Source organism: Carlito syrichta, unplaced genomic scaffold (genome assembly GCF_000164805.1).
Source record: "Carlito syrichta isolate Samal-C Ts95f unplaced genomic scaffold, Tarsius_syrichta-2.0.1 Scaffold316714, whole genome shotgun sequence".
NCBI lineage: Eukaryota > Metazoa > Chordata > Mammalia > Primates > Tarsiidae > Carlito > Carlito syrichta.
Window position 1 is genome coordinate 48,169 of NW_007260810.1, and position 23,228 is coordinate 71,396.

At 49.4% G+C, this 23,228-nt stretch overlaps 1 protein-coding gene across 1 annotated transcript in view; it reads right to left on the reverse strand.

Annotated features, from left to right (window-relative positions):
* XDH (xanthine dehydrogenase) overlaps window positions 1-23,228 on the reverse strand; it is a 70,736-nt gene that overhangs the window by 38,725 nt on the left and 8,783 nt on the right. The window contains exons 3-12 of the mRNA XM_008074639.1: window positions 22,319-22,415; window positions 20,387-20,495; window positions 18,319-18,445; window positions 17,357-17,418; window positions 8,640-8,708; window positions 8,306-8,392; window positions 6,425-6,566; window positions 3,469-3,561; window positions 2,734-2,885; window positions 1,301-1,394 (exon numbers count right to left, since the gene is read on the reverse strand). Of these exons, the coding sequence (XP_008072830.1) occupies window positions 1,301-1,394; window positions 2,734-2,885; window positions 3,469-3,561; window positions 6,425-6,566; window positions 8,306-8,392; window positions 8,640-8,708; window positions 17,357-17,418; window positions 18,319-18,445; window positions 20,387-20,495; window positions 22,319-22,415 (1,032 nt within the window). The remainder of the gene's footprint in view (window positions 1-1,300; window positions 1,395-2,733; window positions 2,886-3,468; window positions 3,562-6,424; window positions 6,567-8,305; window positions 8,393-8,639; window positions 8,709-17,356; window positions 17,419-18,318; window positions 18,446-20,386; window positions 20,496-22,318; window positions 22,416-23,228) is intronic.

The following is a 23,228-nucleotide window of genomic DNA, read 5'->3' on the forward strand; positions in this document are numbered from 1 at the left end:
AAGAGGCAGGGGAGTCTTAATACAGCAGCTCTCTGTTCCCCTCTGTGGGTCCTACTTAAAGGCTGGTCCTTGGGCTCCAGTATTTCAGAAGGGTACCCTCATGCCTTGATAGGAGCGGCTCACCAAGCCTAAACTATCTATACAAACAACACGATTATGCACAACACCTCTTTCCCTCTGGGAGTCCAGGCTTCCAGTGCACACCAGAGGCTGCCTGTGTGACCAGCTCAAGGAAACCTGGGTGCTGATTCTCTAAGAAACCTCCCTGGGACACAAGATTTCACATGTGTATCCACGACTCGTCGCTGGAGGAATAAGCACATCCCGTGTCACTCCCCTGGGATGCCCTTTTTCCCTTTGCTGGTTTTGCTGTGTGTCCTTCTGCTGTAGTCTATGCTGAATGCTCCTAGCAATATCAGACCCGGGGTGGTCTTGGTGACCCTCTGACAAGGCAGAGATGCACAGTAGTTGATAAACACATAGTGTTTCCACTGTCCGGATACAACAGATATAATAACCTCAAGAGCACAGGTGATAGGGAAATAAAGTAAAATAATTAAGAGGTGAAAAATTTTGAGTACTTATTACCTTTGTTTGGAATGTAGCTTATTTCGTTGAAAATACATAATTTTTAATAAAAGTCATATTTAACAAATGGCTCAGATAATTCCTGAAAATTCAACAATTGACCTATTCCAGGCCCAGGACACCACTCAGTAAGGCTTCTGCTTCTAAATGGCAGTTCCTGCCATGAATTTGGGGTTTTTGTTTGGTTTATTTTTGAGTCGGAGTCTCACTCTGTCGCCCAGGCTGGAGTGCACTGGCACGCTCACAGCCACTGCAGCCTCGACCTGTTGGGCTCCATTGAGCTTTCTGCCTCAACCTACAGGCATGGACTACTATGCCCAGGTAATTTTTTTATTTATTGTAGAGATGAGGGCTCACCAAGTTGCCCAGGCTGGTCTCGAACCCCTGGGCTCAGGCAATCCCCTTACTTACCTCCCAAAGTGCTGGAATGACAGGCATGAGCCATGGAGCCCGGCCTCCTGCTGTGCATTTTTAATAAAGAAAAAGTCCAGTTCCCCTGGTGCCCAACCTGGATGCATCCCCCCAGCTTCCTGGGACCTGAAGACAGATGAGACCCTGAACTCTGGGCTGTGTTGCTCCAGGAAATGACCTCTCCAGGGAGACTTTTCTCCCCGAGTCTTTCTTTGAGACCTTTGCAGGAAGGGGCAGGCAGCCGTATCTCTACAGCCTCAGAGTGAAGACTGGGTCACAGCACGGGTGTTTCTCAACTCACCTCTAGATACAAGCGTCAGCTTGGCCCCACTGGCCATGAACACAGGGTTGAGGTCGGAGATGGGACTGGCGGTAATGATGTTCCCTCCGATGGACTAGCAAGAGCAGAGAGCAGGCAGTGAGAGCCCATCCCGGGAGACCTCGCTCACTCAGCGGCCCTGAACACAGGGCGGGTGGGTGACACCAGCTGCAGGGAGACCCCTCCCCAGGATCTGCACCCCCTGTGGACACAAGACCCGCACAGTGAGCACTTGGGCATTCCGAAAAACACGCAAAACCTGAAATTGGAACACTGTGGTCTCAGCTCTGAGATTGACCAAGCAAGTCCCTTTAAATGTGCCTGTTTGATTGATTTCACCGAGCCTTTTTCTGAAAGGAGGAAGGTGGTTTATCACAGTGTCTGTCATAGAGTTGGGAAAATTGACATAGAAGATAAACGCATAGTTTCCACAGTCTCTTGCCCGTAGCGACCGCATCAACCAGGGTCTTTTCCACCAAGCTCAGAGGGCACGCAACTCCAAAAGTGATACCTGGGGACACACACGCTGAATCTGCTCTATTTGCATCTGAACTTCCTGGCAACTTGGCCAAAAATAAACAAATAAATAAGGAGAATCATCAGACAGAAGGGTCTCAGTGTTAGAAAACAGGAGGAAAATCAGTTGCACAATGAAAACAAAATTCTTCCTGGAGGTAGATTTCAACAAGACTAGAGGTCTCAGAAGATGTTAGAATTCTGAGTTTCTGTCTCCTCATCCGTAATCAGAAGTGGCACGTACTTGGGGCGGGGTGTGGGGGATAGGAGCAGGCCATTTCATTTTGCTTTAATTTTTAAAAAAAACAATTTAGAAATGGAAGAGACAGTCTTCCTCCCAACACCATAAACTATGTGAGCCTCAAAAGGCACAGGACTTGTGAACGCCACCATTGGCAAACGGGGACTTCAGGCTGGTCTGAAGGCCAACTGTGAATGGGGTCTCTGGTTCTCCTCAGACTCTGAACAGAAACCCCCCTCCCAGTCCTGGCTTCTTCCTAACACATCTCTTATTCACCCACGGATAGGCTCAGCCTCGCCCAGGAAAAGGGACAGGACGTCATCTCCACAGCCTCAGGGACAAAGACTGAGTCACAGAGGGGGTGGTCCTCAGGGGGCCACAAGCCGCCTTCATCAGAAGCACCTTGAGGAGCTTGTCAATAACCTATGTTCTGCCTAGGCTCTTTCCTTATCCACATGTGGGGATCCTTGAGGATGGACCCAGGAATCTGCATTTTTAGCAAGCTCTGCTCCCCGCACCCCTCAGGTGCTTCCCAGCTTGACAGTTTGAGGCCCGCTGGGTGGAGGCAAACAGGGTCTGCAGTGGAGGCCAGACGGGCACCTTCTGATGAAAGTCCATCCCGTCTTGCCTACTTGCCAGCCTGGGAGCCGCTACTCACCGCCACGGACTTGACCTGCTTCCCAGCAAACCAGCGCAGCTGCTCGAGGACTCCCCTAAACACCTCTGTTTTTTTGGCAGGAAGCTTAGCCACCGCATCAGCCAGGGTCTTCTCCATCAAGCTCAGGGGGCACGCAGCTCCGAAGGTGATACCTGGGACACACACACTAAATAGCAGCAATCCCCTCTCTCCAGCCCCGGGGACGCTGTCACACACAGGAAACTTGGTTGAGTCAGTGCTCATAGCTTCACATGGATGAGAAAATGAGCACCAGAGAGGTTAAGTGACTTTACCAATGCCACACAGCTAATGAGAGAGCCAGACACAAGCCCAGGCCTCTGGATCCTACAACCAATGCCCTTTCCTCTTAGTCAGTGGTTCTCAACTCAATGCAGTCAGGGTCTCTGGGGGAGATGTCCTGGCATTTTTTAAACCCCCACTCTCCACCCCACCTCCCTGAGTGATTCTAATGTGTAGCCAGGACTGAGAACAACGATTGAAGTGCTCACAGTCTCTTGCCCGAGGCACCCCACTGTGGATGCTTGGTGGAGGATTGGCAGTGAGGGGCCCCCTCCCTAATCACCTCCATTTCCCGTGAGAGGCAGGCCCCAGGAGAAGCAGGGGGCAGCCAGAGCCCACAGGGAGGCTGCCCGGCACCTGCCATCCGCATCTACTCCTGTGACCCAGCCCCAGCGACACAGCCCCTCTGTGGGCTCGGGGCCAAGTTCCCCTTACCCTCGCGGCCATGCTCCACTGAGTTCAGCTCAGGGATCCAGGCTGGGCAGACGATCAAGGGAAACAGCATGTTCTTAAACTTCATCTCAATGCCTGGAAGAAACAAGAAGCCTGGCGTTACTAGTCCTTTGCTGTGTCTCCAGGGCGGGCCACCACAGGCTCCCCGACGTGACACACAAGATACCGGACAGACTCACAATTGCAATATGCTCTGGGGTTTCTGGGGCTAGGAAACACAGGGGACCAGGGTGGGATTAGCTGCAATCTCCAGGCTGTCAGCCCTAAAACAATGTCTGTTTTTCTTAAGAATAATAAAAAAAAAACTATCAGACTGCAAATGCAAGGAGTCTGAATTCATTTGTGTGTGAGTGTGTATGTGCGTAACAATATTAGGAAGTACTGGGAGGCCGGGTATGGTGGCTTTACCTGTAATCTCAGCATTTTGGGGCGCCACGGCAGGAGGATTGTTTGAGACCAGGAATTCAAGACCAGCCTGGGCAACATAGCGAGATACCCATCTCTACAAAAAATTTTAAAAATAACTGGGTGTACCAGCTACGAAGGAGGCTGAGGCAGGAGGATCGCTTGAGTCCAGGAGTCGGAGGTTTCAGTGAGTTATGACTGCACCACTGCACTCCAACCAGGGAGATAGAGTGAGACACTGTCTCATAAAATAAAAAGAGAAAGAAAGAAAAAAAGCACAGGGAATGAATGTATGTTAGCTAAGCACTTTACTAACTTCAACTCACTTGATCCTCACAACAAACCCATCGCAAGGTATTGTGATGTTCTGTTTACAGATGAAGAAACTGAGGCATGGAAAGGTTATGTTTCTTGCCCAAAGCACACAGCGAAGAACAGGCAAATTCCAGCACTTGAGCTGTTGGTAGTGTTGGGGTATAACAGTACTAAAAACACGAAAGCCTAACACTAAAACAAAAAAAGGAAAATGAGCGAGAACATTCCAATGTGTCCTCCAGTCCCCACGACGTCTCTGAGCCCCTCAAGATGCCTGGCTTTGCAGGGGCTGTCCAGGCTCTGTCCTTCCCAGCATTTCGAGTTAGAAGCACCTATTCAATGAATGTGCCTTTGTTTCTTAGACCCAGTGGGCTGAACACCTCTCCCAGCCCTGGCAGCAGGGAATGGTCAAAAAAGAAATGTCTGGCACACCCTTCTGCTCAGGTGCTGTTAAGGATTTCTGAAGGGGGTCCTAGGCTTTGAGGAGCCTGGTTTGTTGGAATATCAGCTCCCAGGACAAAGAACGCAGATTGAGCCGGGAAGTCCCGTCTCCACAAGGTTTTCTCTCTGCCTACCCTCCCCCCAGCACCTGCTTGGGCTGGAGGTAGCTACACTGTCAGGTTGTGTGGAAGGGAAGACAGCAGAGCAGAGAGAAGTGGTCTTAAGAAATTATTTCTGGCCGGGCTTGTTGGCTCAGCCTGTCATCCCAGCATTTTGGGAGGCCAAGGCGAATGGATTGCCTGAGCCTGCAGGTTCAAGACCAGCCTAGGCAACTTGGCGAGACCCCGTCTCTACAGTAAATCAAAAATTAGCTGGGCATAGTAGTGCACGCCTGTAGTTCTGGCTACTTGGATGGCTGAGGCAGAAAGATTGCCGGAGCCCAGCAGGTCAAGGCTGTGGTGGCCAGGAGCGTGCCACTGCACTCCAGTCTGGGTGACAGATTGAGACTCCAACTCAAAACAAACAAACAAACAAAAAGAAAGAAAGAAATTATTTCTAACTGCGGGGTGTATGCTGACGCTTTCAGAAGGGTGAATTCCTTTCTCTGAAAAGCCACCTGGCCCTGGACATCATATAAGCCACGATGAGGAACACGAAAGACTCAAAGGGACTCCTAAGATTCTCCCAGGCCCCTTACATCAGTTTATGCCTGGACAGCATGGGTCGTGAGTCCTGCCAAGACTCAGCCATCAAGATCACATCACCCGAGTCCTGTCTCACCCACCCAGCTGCCCCAGAGTGTCACCAAGCCACAGTTGGGGACCTTGTACCCTATCTGTGCTCACCAGGATGGGGCCACTCTGAGTTGCATCAGCACTGAGCCGAACCAGGCCCTCCTCTCTGAGGAACCAAGAACTCTGGGCTTGGGATCCCTGCAGGAGCCAGAGCCTGGAGTTTCTCCCACAAGACTTGACTGCTTAAAAGCACATCAGTTTCCCCACCACAAGCCAGAGGCCCTTCCTCCAAGACAGACCTCACCAGCACCAGGTCTTCCCCTTAGACCCACTCTAGCCTTGGACCCAGCAAAGTGAAGATGGGCCCAGTCAGGTTTAGGAATGGATGGAGATTAGCAGGGGCCTGGGCACCTCTGCCTTCTCTCCTGTCCCTTGCAGCCCTGGCCCGAAGTGCGGCCCATCCTGTCTCCCAGCCTGTTCACATGTCGTGGGCCTCACGACCCAGGTGGTTGCCCTTGCAGGGCAGAGGGCCATGGTCACAGGCAACAAAAACACAGTCTCCTCGCCTTTGCCTGCTCACATCATCCCCTGGGAAAAGGGGGGGGGGAGCAAAAGCATGACATTTACAGAACCCCTTGTGTCCATCAGACACTGGCCTGGACACTGTGCTTACATGACTTCCTCCCGCATGGCCTAGGAGAGCCTTGAGGCAAGGACTCAAGTCCAGTGGATGTTCCCAGAGCACCTGGCTCACCACTGGGCCTCTAAATGTTTATAGGAAGAAGTCAACAAGAATCTCGGTTAGTACCCAGAATGATCCTGTGAAGAGCTAGTATTTCCCCCATAAAAGAAAGGGGGAGATAAGGGCAGAGCATCTTTTCTGAGGACCCCCAACCAGCAAGCACCGAATCCCACCCACGTGACTCTGAAGGGTTCCGGGCCATCGGTGGGGTGGGGTGCAGAGGTGACGAGGTCAGGGGAGATGAGGATGGGTAGGAGGGTCCACAGCGCCCCTGCCCCAGCAGGCCCCCGGCAGGCCTTACCAATCTCCGTGTTCCCCACCACTAGCTTGGCGTCGGGGTGCTGTGCCTTGAGGTCCAGCAGCTGCTTCAGGGTGGCGGCCTGGATCCACGTCACACGCTCCCCCTCAAAGCGCAGCTGCGTCTGCGGGGAGTCCTTCAGCCTCTGGGAAACACAGTTTTCTTACCACCCCGCTCCTGTCCCCTGCCACCACTCCCCTGATAGGCTGCTCTGATCCACAGTGGGATCAGCTGTCGTCCTGACTTGGCGAACACTGAATTTGGAACGGAGACCATGTCAGGGGACGGAGGGGACTGATATGCACTGAGGCAGAAACTCCACTGCGGCTGATCAGTCCACACTTAGTCCCCACAGGACCTCCATGAGGGAGGCAGGTGAGCCTCACTTCGCAGGTGAAATGGGAGACTGAGGACCAAGGAGCCTGGGACCTGCCTGCTAGAGGTCACCTGCCTTGAGGAGTCCCAAACCCACCTAACTGGAAGCCCAGGCTCCTGTAGTGCCTCCTGCTGTCTCCAGGGGGCGCCGTGGACAAGGGGTGGAGGGACAGAAGGCACAGCGGTCGGTAAAGGAGGGGGTGTCAGGAGGGGATGCTGGGATGGCTGGCTCCGGTGCCCACGGGTGAGGCTGGGCTGGGAGCAAAACTACCAAATCAAACTGACAGTGTTTCTAGGGTGTCACTATCCAGAGAGAGATGGGCCAGCGCCCTGCTGCAGGGCTGTTCCTGCTGTCCAGCTGCCCCTGAAAGAACATCTTCGTGAGCTCAACACCGAGATTGCACTTGAGAAACTCTGGAGTGACTTGACTCTTCTGTCACCGTAAATGTTGGCATGCAGGTGGGAAAGGGGGTGTCCTTGAAACAGCGATGACCTGTCCTTCGCATGGAACCTCCCTTTTCGTTTGTTTTTTAAATCAACGGGCTGCTTCTAGAGAGGCTAGGTTGCTCGGAGGTTTGTACAAGAAGGGCCTCAAAAAACCCAGAATTGCCTTTTGGAGGGCATGTCGCTTGTAGTACGGGCTTCCCCTGCGACATAAGTGTTCTAGGAACCCATCGGTATGGGTGAACCAGCTAGGATTGTTGTGAGAGGCTGCATTCAGCTTCAGTGAATTTTTTTTCTTTTTTTTCTTTTTGAGATTCTTTCATCATGTTTACCCATTTCATGATGGGTGATTTATAAGCACATGGGCCCAGAGTGTGCTAAGTGTTCAGCAGTTTGGGACCAAAAGCAACATGACCCATACTCCATCCTCCCTATTCACCCAATCTCACCCTGAGAGACTTTTTTGTTGTTTCCCCAGATGAAAAAAAGTCCTCTGAGGGAAATGTTTCACCGATGTGGAAGAGATGAAACAAAAAATAGCAGAAGCACTAAAAGGCATCAAAATGGACAAATTCAAAAACTCTTTTGAGCAGTGGAAAAAGCATCTTGATGGTGTGTTGCATCCAACGAGAGTATTTTGAAGGTGAGACGTAAGAATGTAAGAATACATACACCGTTTTTTGGTAAACAAATTCTAGGTTTGGGGGGTCTCCCTTGTATATTAGATGTAGCCAGGAGGTCATCAAGTAGTTTTAGAGCACCTGCCCACAGCCACACCATGTGCCCAGAGATCCAGGCCCCGTCCACAGCACTTGCTCTGGAGTAAGGAACAGAGACATCAAATAAGCAACCGTGAAGGTGACCAGCGTGAGAAGGGCAGGCAGCCCTGTGGGCGTGCATAATACAGGGACTTGACCTAGTGGGGGTGTCAGAAAAAGGAAGGGACACCGGGCAGAAACCCAAAGGACAAGGACACACAAAGTTCCTGGAGGGTATGAAAATTAAGCAGGTCTCCAGGGACCCACAGTACATGCTTGGCTGATGTCTCCCTGGGGTGCCACCTACCAGCAGCTCTGGGGGGAAGATGGGCTCCTGCGTGGGGTCCAGGGGTGTGAACTCCTCTGGGTTGAATAAAGGTGGCGAGAGACTGACCTGCAGGGAAAGAGAATAGGTGGGGAGTGCGGCGTCTCCTCCTTCCCAGTCCCACGAGGACTGATCCAGACTGTTCCCAAGCGAGCTGGGTTCCAGCCCCCGCAAGCCTGGGAGGCAGGAACAAGGAAGTCTCACCACAGGACCTGGGACTCATGTGTGCCTCCAGCACCCCCATGGTCTGCCATCTGACTTCCAGCCTCTGAGTCTGAGACTGCCTCCTGGGCTTCCAGGGAGAAGGACCACACACCTGTTGGTCTTTCTTCTGGTTCATGCAGCAGTCTGGGTTGTTCCCGTCTCCTCCACAGCACCCGCCATCCTAGAAGATGATGAACACGTGTGCAGGGATATTTGCGGAGTGCTCGTGGATGCTCGGGAACCCGGGTTATTGATATCTGGCACATTCCAGCCCCGACGTCTACCCCAGCAGGAGCAGGATCTCCGCCCCCTCCCACCTGCCTCTCTGTGTAGAGTTGAGGCCTCGGCTATGTTCTCTCCTGCTTGGCTAATGTAGATTAAACTACTCCTGGGTAAATGAGGAGGGGGCCGGGATCATTGAATTGTGGGAAAATTTCTCCCTACCAACTAGGCTCTGCTTTATCAAAACCTGTCCTTAGGCCCGTTTTTCTTGTTCGGTGCTACCCCTCTACGAGGTCTCAGTGAGAACTTCCCCCAGGTTCTTGGGATTCGAGAGGCTTTACTTCCAGATCTGCCAGGTCTTATGGGACTTGGCTGGATGTCTCCAGGTTGGGCTTTCTGTGAGACCCTGCCAAGGAGATTCAGGATAGCTGCTGGACCCGGCGATGTGTCCAACCATGTAAGGGTGCCCAGTGGCCGTCCTTTCCAGAAAGCTAGACATTCTCCACCCCTGGCTGTAGGCCTGTTCTGAAGGAAGTACACAGGCCAGACAACCCCGCATAGCTAGTGTGGGTGCAGCAACAGTGTGTGCTGGAGTTTGAGGCAAGGGGTCTTCTCTCCTAATGCCATCCCTGACTGCAGACAAGTTCTCACAGGCCACACCTCCAGCCTCCACAGCCCTCAGAGCGCTTTCTTAGAAGAGACAGTAGGTTGTCTTTTCCAACAATGACTACCATTCTTTCCACAGAATCTGCAGCCTCCCAGAACAGAGGCATTGCAGGGCGGGGAAGGGGTGTGTTTGCCTGCCTGACGGAGTTGCGACAGGGCTTCAGGAGACACCCCAGAACCGCGGCATCTTGCTGACAGTAAAACGTGGTGGCTGCTCCCAGACTCAGCCCCAGGGACTTTTCCTGGAGGAGCAGGCTGGGGGCAGGAGACACACGGGCGTTTCCCAAAGACTGTGTCACAGCCCACTGCCTTGGCCGGGAAAGTGCTTGAAGGGCCATGGAGGCTAGAGGGGTGGCCTATGTGAGCTAGCCTGCAGTGAGGGATGGCATCTGGGAAGAAAGCCCTGCATGCCATCGTGCCTGCAGGCTCCTCCTGCATCCCCAGCTTCAGCCCGGGATGCCAGCCACGTGCTGGCCCCTTGTCCTCCCCTCTGTATTTAGACAGAGGGGAAGGAAGAAAGAACAGGTCCCCGGTGCCTCTTCTTATCTTTCTTCTGAGGAAGGGGGGTCCCAGGCCCACCTGGTGCAAGCGGAGTCTGCATAGACCAAGGCATTCTCCTACCTCCCCATCCACTCCCGAGGAAGGACATGTTTCACAGCGGTACGTTCTCCAGACAATTAAAGTGCCAGCGCATCGCTCCTCAGATCTATTTCCTTGATAATTCATCAGTGCGTTAATGACACAAATTATTGTGATGTACCTAGGTGCGTCAGCGCCCTGGAGGTCTCCCAAGGTTGGTTGCCTTTTTCCCAGCTCCACCCTCCCGAGATTTCTACTTTACCAGGTAGGCTAGGATTTCTGGACTTGTGCCTTTTTCTTTTGTAATAAACTTTTTTTTTAAAGAGTGGCTTTAGGTTCACAGAAAAATTGAGTGGAATACACAGAGAATTCCCAAATGTTCCCTGCCCTCCTCCCACACACACAGTCTCCCTCCTTATCAACATCTGCAAAAGAGGGGTTTGTTTGTTACACTTGATGGACCTGCAGTAACACATCATTGTCACCAAAGACCCTAATTTACATGAGGGTCCACTCTTGGTATTGGACATTCTGTGGGTTTGGACAAATGTATTCTGACATATATCTGCTAGTGTGGTATCTTACAGAAGAGTTTCACTGCCCTAAAAGCCCTCTGTGTTCCACCTGTTCATCCTTCTATTCCCCCAGTCCCTAGCAACCACCCATCTTTTTATTGCCTCCAAAGTTTTGCCTTTTCTAGAATAGAAGTTTTGGCAATTATGAATAAAGTTACTGCAAACATTCTTGTACAGGCTTTTACGAGGAAGTAAGTTTTCAATTCACTTAGGTAAACACCAAGGAGTGTGATTGTTGGGTTGTATGGGGAAAGTATATTTAGTTTTGTAAGAATGCAGAAAGTTCTTCGCATTGAACTTTGCACTTCTGCCAGCAATCAGTAAGAGTTCCCATTGCTCTGCTCACCAGCATTTGGCATTCTCAGTGTTTTGGAGTTGGCCATTCTGAGAGGTGTGTGGTGGTATCTCATCATTGTTTCAGTGTACAACTCCCTAATGACTTAACGATGTAGAACTCTTCAAGTGCTCACTGGCCGACTGTAGATCTTCTTTAGGGAAGTGGCTGTTCAGGTCTTTCACACGTTTTTAAATTGGTTTGCTCATTTTCTTACTGTTGAGTTTTAAGAGTTCTTTGTGTATTTGAATAAGTCCTTTATCAGATGTGTCTCTTGCAAATATTTTCTCCCCGTCTGTGGCTTGTCTTCTCACTCTTTTATAGAGCAGAAGTTTTTAATTTTAACGAAGTCACACGTATTGTTATTTCTTTCGTGAATCATGCCTTTGGTGTTTTATCTAAAAAGTCACCCAAAGTCATCTAGGTTTTCTCCTGTGCTATCTTCCAGGAGTTTTATAGTTGTGTCTTTGACGTTTAAGTCTACGATCTATTTTAGTTAATTTTTTAGAAAGTTGTAAGGTCTGTGTATAGATTCATTTTTGGCATGGAGATGTCCAGTGTATCAGTCCCATTTGTTAGAAAGACTATCTTTGCTTAATTGTATCATCCTGGAGTCTTTGTCAAAGATCAGTTGACTACATATGCGAGTGTATTTCTGGGCTCTTTATTCTGTTCCACTGATTTAGTTGTCCATTCCTTTACCAGTACTATACTTTCTTGATCACAGTAGCTTTATAGTAAGTCCTGAAATTGAGTAGTGTCAGTCCCCTGCCTTCGTTCTCCTTCAGTATTGAGTTGGCTATTCTGAGTCTTTTTCCTCTCCATATAAACTTTAGAATCAGTTTGTAGATATCTACAAAATAATCTTCTGGTATATAGATTGAGATTGCATTGAATCTCTCATATAATTGGGAAGAATGGACATCCTGACAATATTGAGTCTTTCTATCCATGAATGAGGAATATTTCTCCACTTGTCCAGTTCTTTGAGTTCATTCACCAGCGTTTTGTCGTTTTTCTCATATAAATTTTATACATACTTTTTAGATTTACTAATGTAAATGGTAATGTATTTTTAATTTCAAATTCCACTTGCCCATTTCTGGTATATAGGAACATAATTGGCTTTTTTAAAAATAAAGATGTGGGGTACAATTGTATTCCCTCTTATGCTATCTGGCAGAGATGGCAGAGAATTTGCCTAACTTCTTTTTTTAAAGTTTGGTGGGATTCACCAGTGAATCCATCTGGGCCTGTTGCTTTCTGTGTTGGAAGGTTATTGTTGATTTAATTTATATAATAGACAAGGCCTACTATTCATGCTGTCTGTTTTCTGTGTATGTAGTTTTGGTCTTTCAAGGAATTGGTTTATTTCAGCTAAGCTGTCAAATTTGTGGGCACAGAGTTGTTCTTAATATTCCTTTATTATCTATTTAATGTCCATGATATCTATAGCAATTCTCTCTTTAATTCTGATATTAGAAATTTGTATCTTCTCTCTTTTTTTCTTACTCGGGCCAGAGGTTTGTCAATCTTATTTATCTTTTCAAAGAACTAGCCTTGGTTTTGTTGATTTTTCTCCATTGATTTTCTGTCTTCAACTCCACTGAGTTCTGCTCTAAATTGCATGTGTTCTCTTACGCTTACTCAGAATTTAATTTGCCTTTATTTTCTAGTTTCTTATGGTAGAAGCCTAGGTTATTGATTTTAAATCTTTCTTCTTTTCTAATATATGCATTCAATACTATAAATTTCCCTCTAAGCTTTGCTTTCACTGTATTCTACAAATTTTGATAAGTTGTATTTTCAATTTCATTTAGTTCAAAATACTTTAAAATTTTCTTTGAGATTTCTTCTTTGACCCACATGTTATTTTTAAATGTTTTGTTTAATCTCTAAGTGTTTGGGGGATTTTGCAGCTATAATTCTATTACTGATTTCTATTATTTTAAACTTGTTAAGATGTGTTTTACAGCCCAGAATGTGGTCCATCTAGGCGAATGTGAGCTTGAGAAGAATGTCTTTTCTGCTGTTGTTTGCTACAGTCATCTATAAATGTCAATTATGTAAAGTTAATTGACAGTGCTGTTGAGTTCAACTATGTCCTTCCTGATTTGGGGCTTACTGGATCTGCCCAGTTCTGATAGAAGGGTGCTAAAGTCTCCACCTATGAGAGTGGATTCATCTACTTACCCTTGCCGTTCTATCCGTTTTTGCCTCATGTATTTTGTAGCTCTGATATTAGGTGCATACACATTAAGGATTGTTACGTCTTGGAGTGTTCATCCCTTCATCATTTGTAATGACCCTGTTTTTCCCTGATAACTTTCCTTGGTCTGAAGTCTGCTCTGTTCAAAGTTAATATAACTACTCCCACTTCCTTTTGACTAGTATTAGTATGGTTTATCGTTCTCCAACTATTTGTTTTTAATCTACATATGTCTTTATATTTAAAGTGGATTTCTTATTGACAGTACACAGTTGGGTCTTGTTTTTTGATCCACTCTGACAATCTCTGTCTTTTAACTGGCATATTTAGATCATTGACATTTAAGGTGATCATTGATATCTGAACGAGTATCTGCCACATTTATTATTTTCTATTGTTGCCTTTGTTTTCCCTGTCCCTATTTTGCCTTTCACACACTTTCTGACTTTGGTGATTTAACTGAGCATTGCATGTGATTCTATTTCCTCTTCTCTCTTAGAATATCGATAATGCTGCTTCTTTTTTCTTTTTATAGTAGCTGTTCTAGAGTTTGTAGTATACATTTACAACGAATCAAAGCCCACTTCCAAATAACACTACACCACTTCATGGGTACACCTCGTGATCACAAAGCACCTCGTGATCACAAAGTATCCCTAGCTGCTCCTCTTACTTATTTAATCATTGCTGTCATTCATTTTACTTGCACATAAGCACATATATACACATATATATCCAAATGTACACATAATCAAATGCTTCTTTGCTATTATTATTCTGAACAAACTCTTATCTGTTAAATCAACTAAGATGAAGAGAAATAAAAGTTTTTATTTTACCTTCACATTCATTCTCCAATGCTCTTCCTTTCTCTGTGTAGATCTGAGCTTCTGACATGTATCATTTTTCTTCTCTCTGAAAAACGTCTTTAACATTTATCACAAGGCAAGTCTGCCAGCAACACATTCCCCCAATTTTTGTTTGTCTGAGAAAGACTTTATTTCTCTTGTACTTTTGAAGGATACTTTTGTAGGCTATAGACTTTTAGGGTTTTTTATATTTTCTTGCAATGTTTTAAATATTTCACTCCACTCTCCTCTTGCTTACATGGTTTCCGGGAGAAGTCAAATGAAATTTTTATTTTTGATCTTCTCTAGGTAAGGTATGTTTTTACTCTGGCTTCTTATAAGACGTTTTTCTTTATCTTTGATTTTCTGAAGTTTCAATATGATATACCTTGGTGCAGGGTTTGTTGATGGTAGTGGTGGTAGGTTTTCTGGGTATTTATCTTGTTTGGTGTTCCTTGAACTTCCTAGCTCTGTGGTTTGAAGCTTGCCATTTGTTTTGGGAAATTCTCAATCATTACTGCCTCAGATGTTGCTTTTTTTCTTTTCTCTTTCCTTCTTCTGATATTTCCATTACATGTATGCTACACCTCTTATAGTTATCCCACCGTTCCTGGATTTTCTGTTCTGCTTTTATTTCCATTCCATTCCATTTTATCTTTGTTTTTTTGATTCTGACAATCTTCACTGCCATATCCTAATGCTCAGAGATTCCTTCCTCAGCCATGTCCACTCTACTAATGAACCCATCAAGGGCAGCCTTTGATTTGTTATAGCATTTTTTATTCTTAGCATTCCTTTTTGGTTTTTTTCTCATAACTTCCATTCTCTGCTTACCTTATCCATTTCTTCTTGTACATTGTCTATTTTTTTAATTGAAACTCTTAACATACTAATCACAGTTTTATAAAATGCTTGGTTTGATAATTCCAGCATCCCTGCCCTATCCGAGTCTGATTCTGCTGCTTGTTCAGTCTCTTCAAATTCTGTTTTCTTTTGAGCAGGGCTTATCTTTTTTTGTTGTTAAAAGGCAAACACAATGTGCTAGATAAAAATACCTGCTATAAAGAGGCCTTTAGTCAGGAGGATCACTTGAGCTCAAGAGTTCAAGATCAGCCTAGGCAACACAGTGAGACTCCACCTCTACAAAAAATAAAAAATCTTAGCTCCATGCAGTGGTGCCTGTAATCCCTGCTACCAGGGAGGCTGAGGTGGGAGTATATCACTTGAGCCCAGGAGTTTGAGGCTGCAAAGAACACCTGTGATCACACCACTGTATTCTGGCCTGGATGACAAAACAAGACCCTGACTCAAAAATAAAATAAGACAAAATAAATAGGCCTTTAGTTTATGTCTTGGTAGGGTGTGGAGGAGGCAGCTGGATTGAGGGGTATGAGCTGAGCCGTGGAATGAGAAGCCATTTCAATTTCCGGGAGGGAGTGTATCATCTGGTACTCAAAAGTCCTTCACTTTTGAGAAACTAGGAGGACTGGTTAGATGGTATCTCTTTGCACAGGTTCCTGTGAGGTGAATGCGGGTGAGATGAACACTCCCTGGTTCTCGGGGAAGCCTGACTAATTTATGAAGATTACATAAAGCAGGGGAGGAAACAGACCAGTGAGTGTCACAATTTAGAGTCGCCGTTTATGGAATACTTGAAATGTGCCAGACATGGCTCTAGGAGCTTTACAGGAAGTACTTACATTTTATAAACACAACAAGGTAGGTATTGTCATCAGTATTTTAGAAACAAGGAAATTTACCCAAGGTCATGCATCCGTGAGGTGCTGGAATAAGGTTTGATCCCAGGTCTGCAGACCTGGAATCTGTGCTTTCAATCATTTTCACTTAATCCCATACTGCCTGTTTCCTCAGCAGCAGCAGTGGGAAGCAGGGTGTGATGTTTTCCATTCTTTTTTTTTTTTTTGAGTTGGAGTCTCACTCTGTCTCCCAGACTGGAGTGCAGTGGCCGCTTTTGGCCACTGCAGCCTCAACCTGCTGGACTCCAGCGATCCTTCCGCCTCAGCCTTCCAAGTAGCCGGAATTACAGGCAGCGCTACCACGCCCAGCTGATGTTTTGATTTATTCTAGAGACGAGGTCTCGCTGCCCAGGCGGGTCTTGAACCCGCGGGCTCAGACAATCCATTCACCTCAGCCTCCCAAAGGCGCGGGATTACAGGCTGAGCCACCGAGCCCAGCTATGTTTTCCATTCTTAAGAGGCCCTATCTACGTCTCCACCACCCCACCACCCCCGCCCTTCCTGGGTTATTTGGACACAACACTCATTTTCCTGAAGTGACAGCCCTAAAGGTGGGTGAGAAACCTCCCCTGGGCGCCCAGAGTTAAACTAAAGTGAGATGATGTGATTGGAACCTCAATGAACTTGACCCAGTTGAGGGATCAAGCCAAGAAAGAAGACACCAGCCCTCTGCCCTCTGCCCTCCCTGCCAGGTGGCTGGTGTGTGTTTGTGTTAATATAATCAATGTTCACACACAAGCTGCGGCCTCTCGCACGGGGTCATATAAATACTGAGGAGTTCACAAACTGACTCAAGATTTGTTGATTGGGGTCAAAAACCCAGAACAGGGCCAGCCAGAGACACAAGGAAAGAGAGGGAAGGTGGAGGCGTGAGTGCCAAGCCAAGCTGGGTTGTTGTAAAATGCCACATTCAGACCTGCACCATGAGCCCATCCTACTGGTCTCCAGGAGAAATCTGGCAGCCCAAAAGCACTGGAGGAAGCTAGCACTTGGGCAGTGAGCCTCTTCCAGGAAACAGGGTAAATCCTAACCCGAACCTTAACCCTAACACTAAACCTAACCCTATCCCCAACACAAACCCTTGCACTTGAGCAGTGTGCCTCTTCCAGAAAGCAGGGTTAATCCTAACCCCTAATCTCAAACTTAACCCTAACCCGAACCCTAACCCCTCTCCCTAGCCCTAGTCCTTGCACTTGGGCAGTTCGCCTCTTCTAGGAAGCAGGATTAATCCTAACCCTAACCCTAAGCTCTAGCCCTAACCCTTGGCCCTAACCATAACCCCTCACCCTACCCCTAACCTTAACACTAACCCCCAACTCTAACTCCAGACATTAACACCCATCCTAACCCTAACCCCTAACCCTAAGTCATCACCCTAAACCCTAGCAATAACTCTTAACCCTAACCCTCCAGACCATCATGGGCAGGATGTTGTTGATAAGATCCTCCCTGAATAAGAGCAGCAGAGGCCACCCCCCGTGCCAGATGTCCCAGCAGGGAACTTAGTTGTCAGTTCTTAGTCTTAGCCAGTTGTCTTAGTCTTCTTCTGTGTAGACCAGAGGCCGTGGCAGCCCTCACAACCGTGATTTCCGAGTGCTGCTGGTTCAGGAGCAGGGACACGGCGCTCTGGGCCACTTACCCTGGCGAAGGTCCGGAAACCCTGGAGGATGGGTCTGTAGCCTGTGCAGCGGCACAGATTTCCTGCGGGCCAAGGAGAAAGCTGCGCCATCAGTGCAGGCCCCGGCAGGAGAGGGGTGTGTGGCTTTGCTCCTGTCTCAGGCTGGCACTCTCCCTACCAGGCCGCCATGGCACAGTCTGTTACCTCTGCCTGGAAGACCTCTCCTCCTCATACTCCTGACTTCCTCTAGGAAGCCTTCCTAGAAGCCCAGACCAATTTGGATGCCCCCCGCCCCAAGTGCCCCCACGGTGCCTGCTCGTGACTTTATTGATGAGTTTATCAAACTGCATTATAAGTGCTCTTCCCCTACAGGGTGTGAACTCCTTGAGCGCAGGGACTGTGTATTTTATCCTTGTACATTGTATAATGCCTGACACAGGCTAGGACTTAAAATAATTGATTGAATAAATGATAGATTGAAACAGCGAATAGCTGGGGAGCCTTCTCCGTTTGATTCAGAGAAACAGACCCATGGCACAAGTTCCTGAGCCCGTTCACAGTAGGTTACGGGAGTCGGCTTCTGCCCGGGGCTCAGAATCCTGGCACCATCCTATGTGGCCAACTGAGAGGGAGGGGTGCCGTGTCCCTAGCCTCTGTGGAGTCTCCCAAACAATGTTCTCCTGTGCCGGCTACCTATGCCCAACCTCAGTCCAACACTGGGAGAGGCAGCAAGACCCTCCCCCAAGGAAGAGGAGCCCTGAGGACACCAGGAGGTCTCCATCCCCACCATGCACTCTCCATGCTAAGCACAGGCCAACTCTCTGGCAGACCGGAACCACCCAGTGGGCTGGCCTGAGCCTTTCCTCCAAAGGGCGGTCCCTCGCCCTCCCAACCCAATCCTGGCACTCACCCCAGCCCTGCCCTGGCCTCTGCAGGGCCCTGTCAGCCATCCCGCCTGCTGGGCCTTGTTCAAAGGCCCGTACCTTGGAAGGCATTCTCAATCTCCTCCATGGAGGGCTGGGGCTGGTTCCGGAGCAGCGTGTACATGCTCATGACAATGCCAGGTGTGCAGAAGCCACACTGGGAACCGTGGCTTTTGGCGATTCTCTCCTAAAAGGGGCGGATGACAAGATGCCTGTGCTGACGGAATCCTCCCAGGCTCCCCGCAGGACAAAACTGGAGCCAACCATGTCGCTAGGCAGTGGGGGTGGCGGTCACTGCGCAAAGTCAAGTCCAGGACATCACTGACCCACGGCAGCCTTGGCCAGGTCACTGACCCCCTCTGAGCCCAGTGGCTGTAAGAAGGGGACCATCCTGGTTCCTGCCCCTGGAGGTGTGGCAAAGATGAATGGAGGTAGCCATGCACATTGCTCAGTGCTGAGCCTACAGAGGGCAAGTGGCCAGCCAGAGTCAGTTGCAGAGGGCAGGAAGGACCCTCCAGAGAGCAGGGATGTGGGAGGCAGAAGACAGCTTCTGCACAGACTGGGTGTGGCCATGTGAGAGAGAGAGTCAAAGGCCACGTCTAGGTTTGTTTCTTGAGCAACAGGTTTTTGCCATTGACTCAGACGGAAGAAGCAGGGGAAGAAAGACTAGGGGAAGTGAGGTGTTGTTACGTTTGAGGTGAGACACCGTACTGTGATCACGTAGGCAGCTCGGAATGCCAGTCTAGCGTCTGAGGAGAGGTCAAAGCAGAAGAGGTAGGTGTGGGTGCCAGCTGCATGTAGATGGCATCAAACTCACTTGGGGAGGGGCCAGAGCTGGACCCTGGAGCAGGGCGGTATTTAGGGACACAGAGGCAGGAGGACACACAGGAAAGAGTGGTATCACAGAGCCGAGAGAAGAACAGTTGGTGGACAGGAAGTGGAATCTGGTTCTGAGGCTTATTTGGAGCCAAAAATTAGGAATAAACTGGACTGCCCTGGGCACCAGAGTCAGTTGACCTCTTGGGTCCCTCAGGGTCACACCATACTACATCCACCTGGGTCACAGGAGAAGCTATGGGCTTGGGTGCCTCCTCCTCTTGCCTCCCAGCACCCAGAGGTGGCCAAACTACTCATTTTTTCATTCACTGATTGGCTTTAAAAAGATAGCAAGCCCTAGTTAACCTTCTCACGTCTCCTGGGGGCTAGACAAGGTATCAGTTTCCCCTCTTACTGCCTGGGAAACAGGCGGTGGAGGTGACAGCACTCCCACCCGGCCCCGACCTCCAGGACTGCCCTGCGTGCTCTCCCCAGATTTAAAAAAGCTCACTCAGTCGGAGTGGGCTTCAGAGTATCATGAAGGACATCTGAGAAGGGCACAATCTCCTCACGGCACGTCTCCTCAAGCAGTCAAGGGGGGATTGAGGCCTAGGCTCTGAGGCCTCCTGTGATTACAATCTCCCAAGGGGTCCCCGTTTCCTCGAACAGGATGCCTGGGAGCAGTGGCCTTCCCTTCCCACAGTGCTCTGCTCCCCACGATTCCTCTTGGCCTGGGAGCATCCCGGTCTCTCCACAAAACCCCTAAGACTGCCGCTGCCCTATTCCAATCCACCTCCAGGCGGCCTGGCTCCATGGAGAGAAGGCCCTTCCTATCTCACTTAGCTCCTTCTGGAGGCCTAGAGTCTTCATCCGTATCATTTGTGCATGAGGGTAAGCGCTGAGGCTGGAACTGCCATTCCAGGGAGGAAGGGGGAGGCAGGCTTTAAACAAGGAGCAGGAGAACTCAGGGTCTGGGAAGCAGGCTTGGGAGCAGGGTGAGGACGCCCCGCTGCCCGTCGCCTCCCAGTTCTGGCACAGCTGGACTGCCCTGGCCACCAGAGTCAGTTGACCTCTGGGGTCCCCCGGGGTCACTCCATGTCACATCCATCCGGGTCACAGGAAAAGTTACGGGCTTAAGTACCTCCTTCTCCCCACTCCCAGTGCCCAGAGGGAATGGGGAGGTGGATGGACATGATGCCCAGGCGGTGAAACTCTGCCCAATGGCCCAAAGCAAGCCTGCAACCTTGGCATGAGCCTCCCCAGGGAACACACGGCCCGACCCCGAGAGCACGGCGCCCTCCCCTCAGGTTACCTGCACGGGATGCAGCCTGGTCTTGGTGCTTCCGATGCCTTCCACGGTCGTCACAGCAACGTGGTGCAGGGAGCAGATGGGGGCCAGGCAGGCGTTGGTGGAAAAGTGGCTAGGAGCCCGGGTTAAGGTCAAGCCGGAACCCGAGTGCGGGCCTGGGGGCTCGGTGAGGCTTCAGGCTACGTCTCATCGCTCTAAATTATGTCCCTGTGTCTCCTGTCGCTGCCCTCGCCTCTTCACACAAGACAGGGCGAGGGAAAAGGGAAGCTCTTTCTGCAGGTGAGGCCGGGACCTCCCGAGGACTGCAGAGTCAGGGCCTGAGCCAGGGTCACGTTCAGCTGACCTGGAGGCTGAGCTAACAGGGAGCTCCTGGCAGCCTCGGAGCCTCGGAGCAGCCTGGTTCTGCGGGCCCCTTGCTCAGCCTCTGTGTCAGGGCCTCCCCTCATCCTCTTTCCTGAGTTCACCCAGCTCCATTTCTCCCAGTTCGTTGTGGGGGAAGGGAGGAAAATTCTCAAATCGGTGTGAGATGCCGGCCCCTCATCTAGGGCTTCCAGGCACCCTCTCCCGCCCCCACTCATTCCAGGATAGACCCTCGAACACCATGTACGCACTCTGCTGGCGACTGAGGAGGTAAAGGTGAAGAAAACAGCTCTGGCCTCTGGTAGCCTGTAGTCAGTCGGAAAACAGAGGCAATGTGAAGATGCAATCTGAACTTTATTCAAGCAAATTAAATCCAGGCAGAATCTCTGAGCAGACGAGACCAGTTAGGCCTCAGCAGTGACCTCAACTCTGCTGGGTTTACAAACACAGGCGAAACTTGAGCTATTATTTGTAAACCCCCATATTAAAGAAAAACAGGACTTCAGCTCAACCAATCAGTAGTCAACAGACTTGTAGTTATAGAACCGGGGTCCAGCTGCCATGGCCCACGACTGTAATCCAGTGCTTTGGAAGGCCAAGGTAGAAGGGTCACTTGAGGCCAGAAGTTTGAGACCAGTCTGAGCAGCATAGTGAGACTCCATCTCTGCAAAATATTAAAAATGAGCCAGGCATTGTAGTTCCAGGTCCTGTAGTTCCACACCTGTAGTTCCAGGTCCTGGGGAGGCTGAGACACAAGGATCACTTGATCCCAGGAGTCTGAGGCTGCAATGAGCTATAGGCTTGCACCTGAGTGACACTCCAGCCTGGGTGACAGAACAAGATTCTGTCAAAAAAAACCAAAAACGAAAACAAAAAACCTTGGGACTAGGTACTTTCCAAAGACCAGAGAAAGTAACTATCTAACTGTAACCAGTCAAACTTTGTCTTCATTTTACTTTTGTGCCCATCCTATAAAAGCCTCCTTCTTGTGTTTCCACTGAGCTGCCCAAGGCATGAATTGTTGTTTGTTCAAATAAACTTAAAAAAATTTGTTTTGATTGTGTCTCAGTTTACCTTTTACCTTTTGTTGTCATTTTCTTAAGGCAAATGCTTTGAAAAGGCTGTGCCTAGGACATTGTGGGCCCAGCATAGAAAAGGGGCACTTCACTTAATCTTGGGAGATCAAGGAAGGCTTCCTGGAGAAGGTGGTACTTTGGCCCAATCCTAAAGAGCTAGTAAGAGTTAGCCAGGCAGGGAGGGGTATACTGCGCAGGGTCTTGGCTGCTGAGCAGATGCTGGTTGGTTCAGGGGCTGACAGAGGGCTACGGAAGGATTTGCTGAGTGTGACGAGGGCCTGGGGTTTAAAAAAGTCATTTCATCAGCAGTTCAGAGTTGGTCAGAGTTCCTTTGCCTGGAACACACTTGCTAAGACACTGTTCTGCAGTTCCCCATCATAATCAGATCCTGCTTGAAAACACAGTGGCTCACACACATGCACAAGTATGCACACACACACACACACACACACACACACCCTAGTCCCCGCATGCTGACCAGCCCGCAGGCAAAGGATACACGATCTTGTTCTGGAAGCGATCATACTTGGAAAGCATCACCGTGCAAGCACCGCAGCCACCTTCCCCGCAGCCGAGCTTGGTCCCGCTCAGCCCCACTGGGCGGTCCAGGGTTAAGGAACATGAATGCAGGACTGCTGGGAACCACCGGAAGAGCCCATGGGTAGAACCATCCCGTCCCTCACACGGGCTCAGGCTCTGACCCGGGAGCAGCAGACCCACGGACACCTCCTTCCAAGGCCCTGCAGGGAACAGGGCCATGCCCACTGCCCAGAAGAGCTTCAGGGTGCCACGGACAGACGGCACTCAAGTTCTGGGGCTCGTCATTTCCTTCTCATGGGGTGGGAGTCTGCCCGGCGTGGTCTCATGGGCAGGGAGGTTGTGCACTTCAAAGGCTGAGCCCATGGGGCTGCCCTGGCATCACCCTTGGGTGGGCATGCCGTGAAGCCACTCAGGCTAGCACCAGACATCGATCTTTTCTGGGACCTACTGAGTCCTGGCTTTTCTCTCTGCTCCTTTTGGCTGACAAAGTCCCAGGACCAGGGGGGCCCATGAGATGTGTGGATGGAAATTAGAAGGACAAGTTGGGGAGTCAGGGACCAATCCGGGGCCAATGTTAACATCACTTGCAGAATGATACTCCGATACTTTGCACTGTAAAAGTGCCTCACGAGTAGACTATTTGAGAACACCATGCGATCATGACCCCAGAGACACACAGAACGTGTGTGTTTTCCTGCAGGTCTGCAGGGCTGTGAGCCATTGCTATCTCCCGGAGGTGGAGGGAACCAGCACTATCATCACCCGGTCACATCCCTCGTCTTCAAGACAAAATTAATAACAAGCAATTCTATAACATCTCATACTTAAAAAGCACTCATACCCAAGTACCTGTGTGATCTTCACAATAG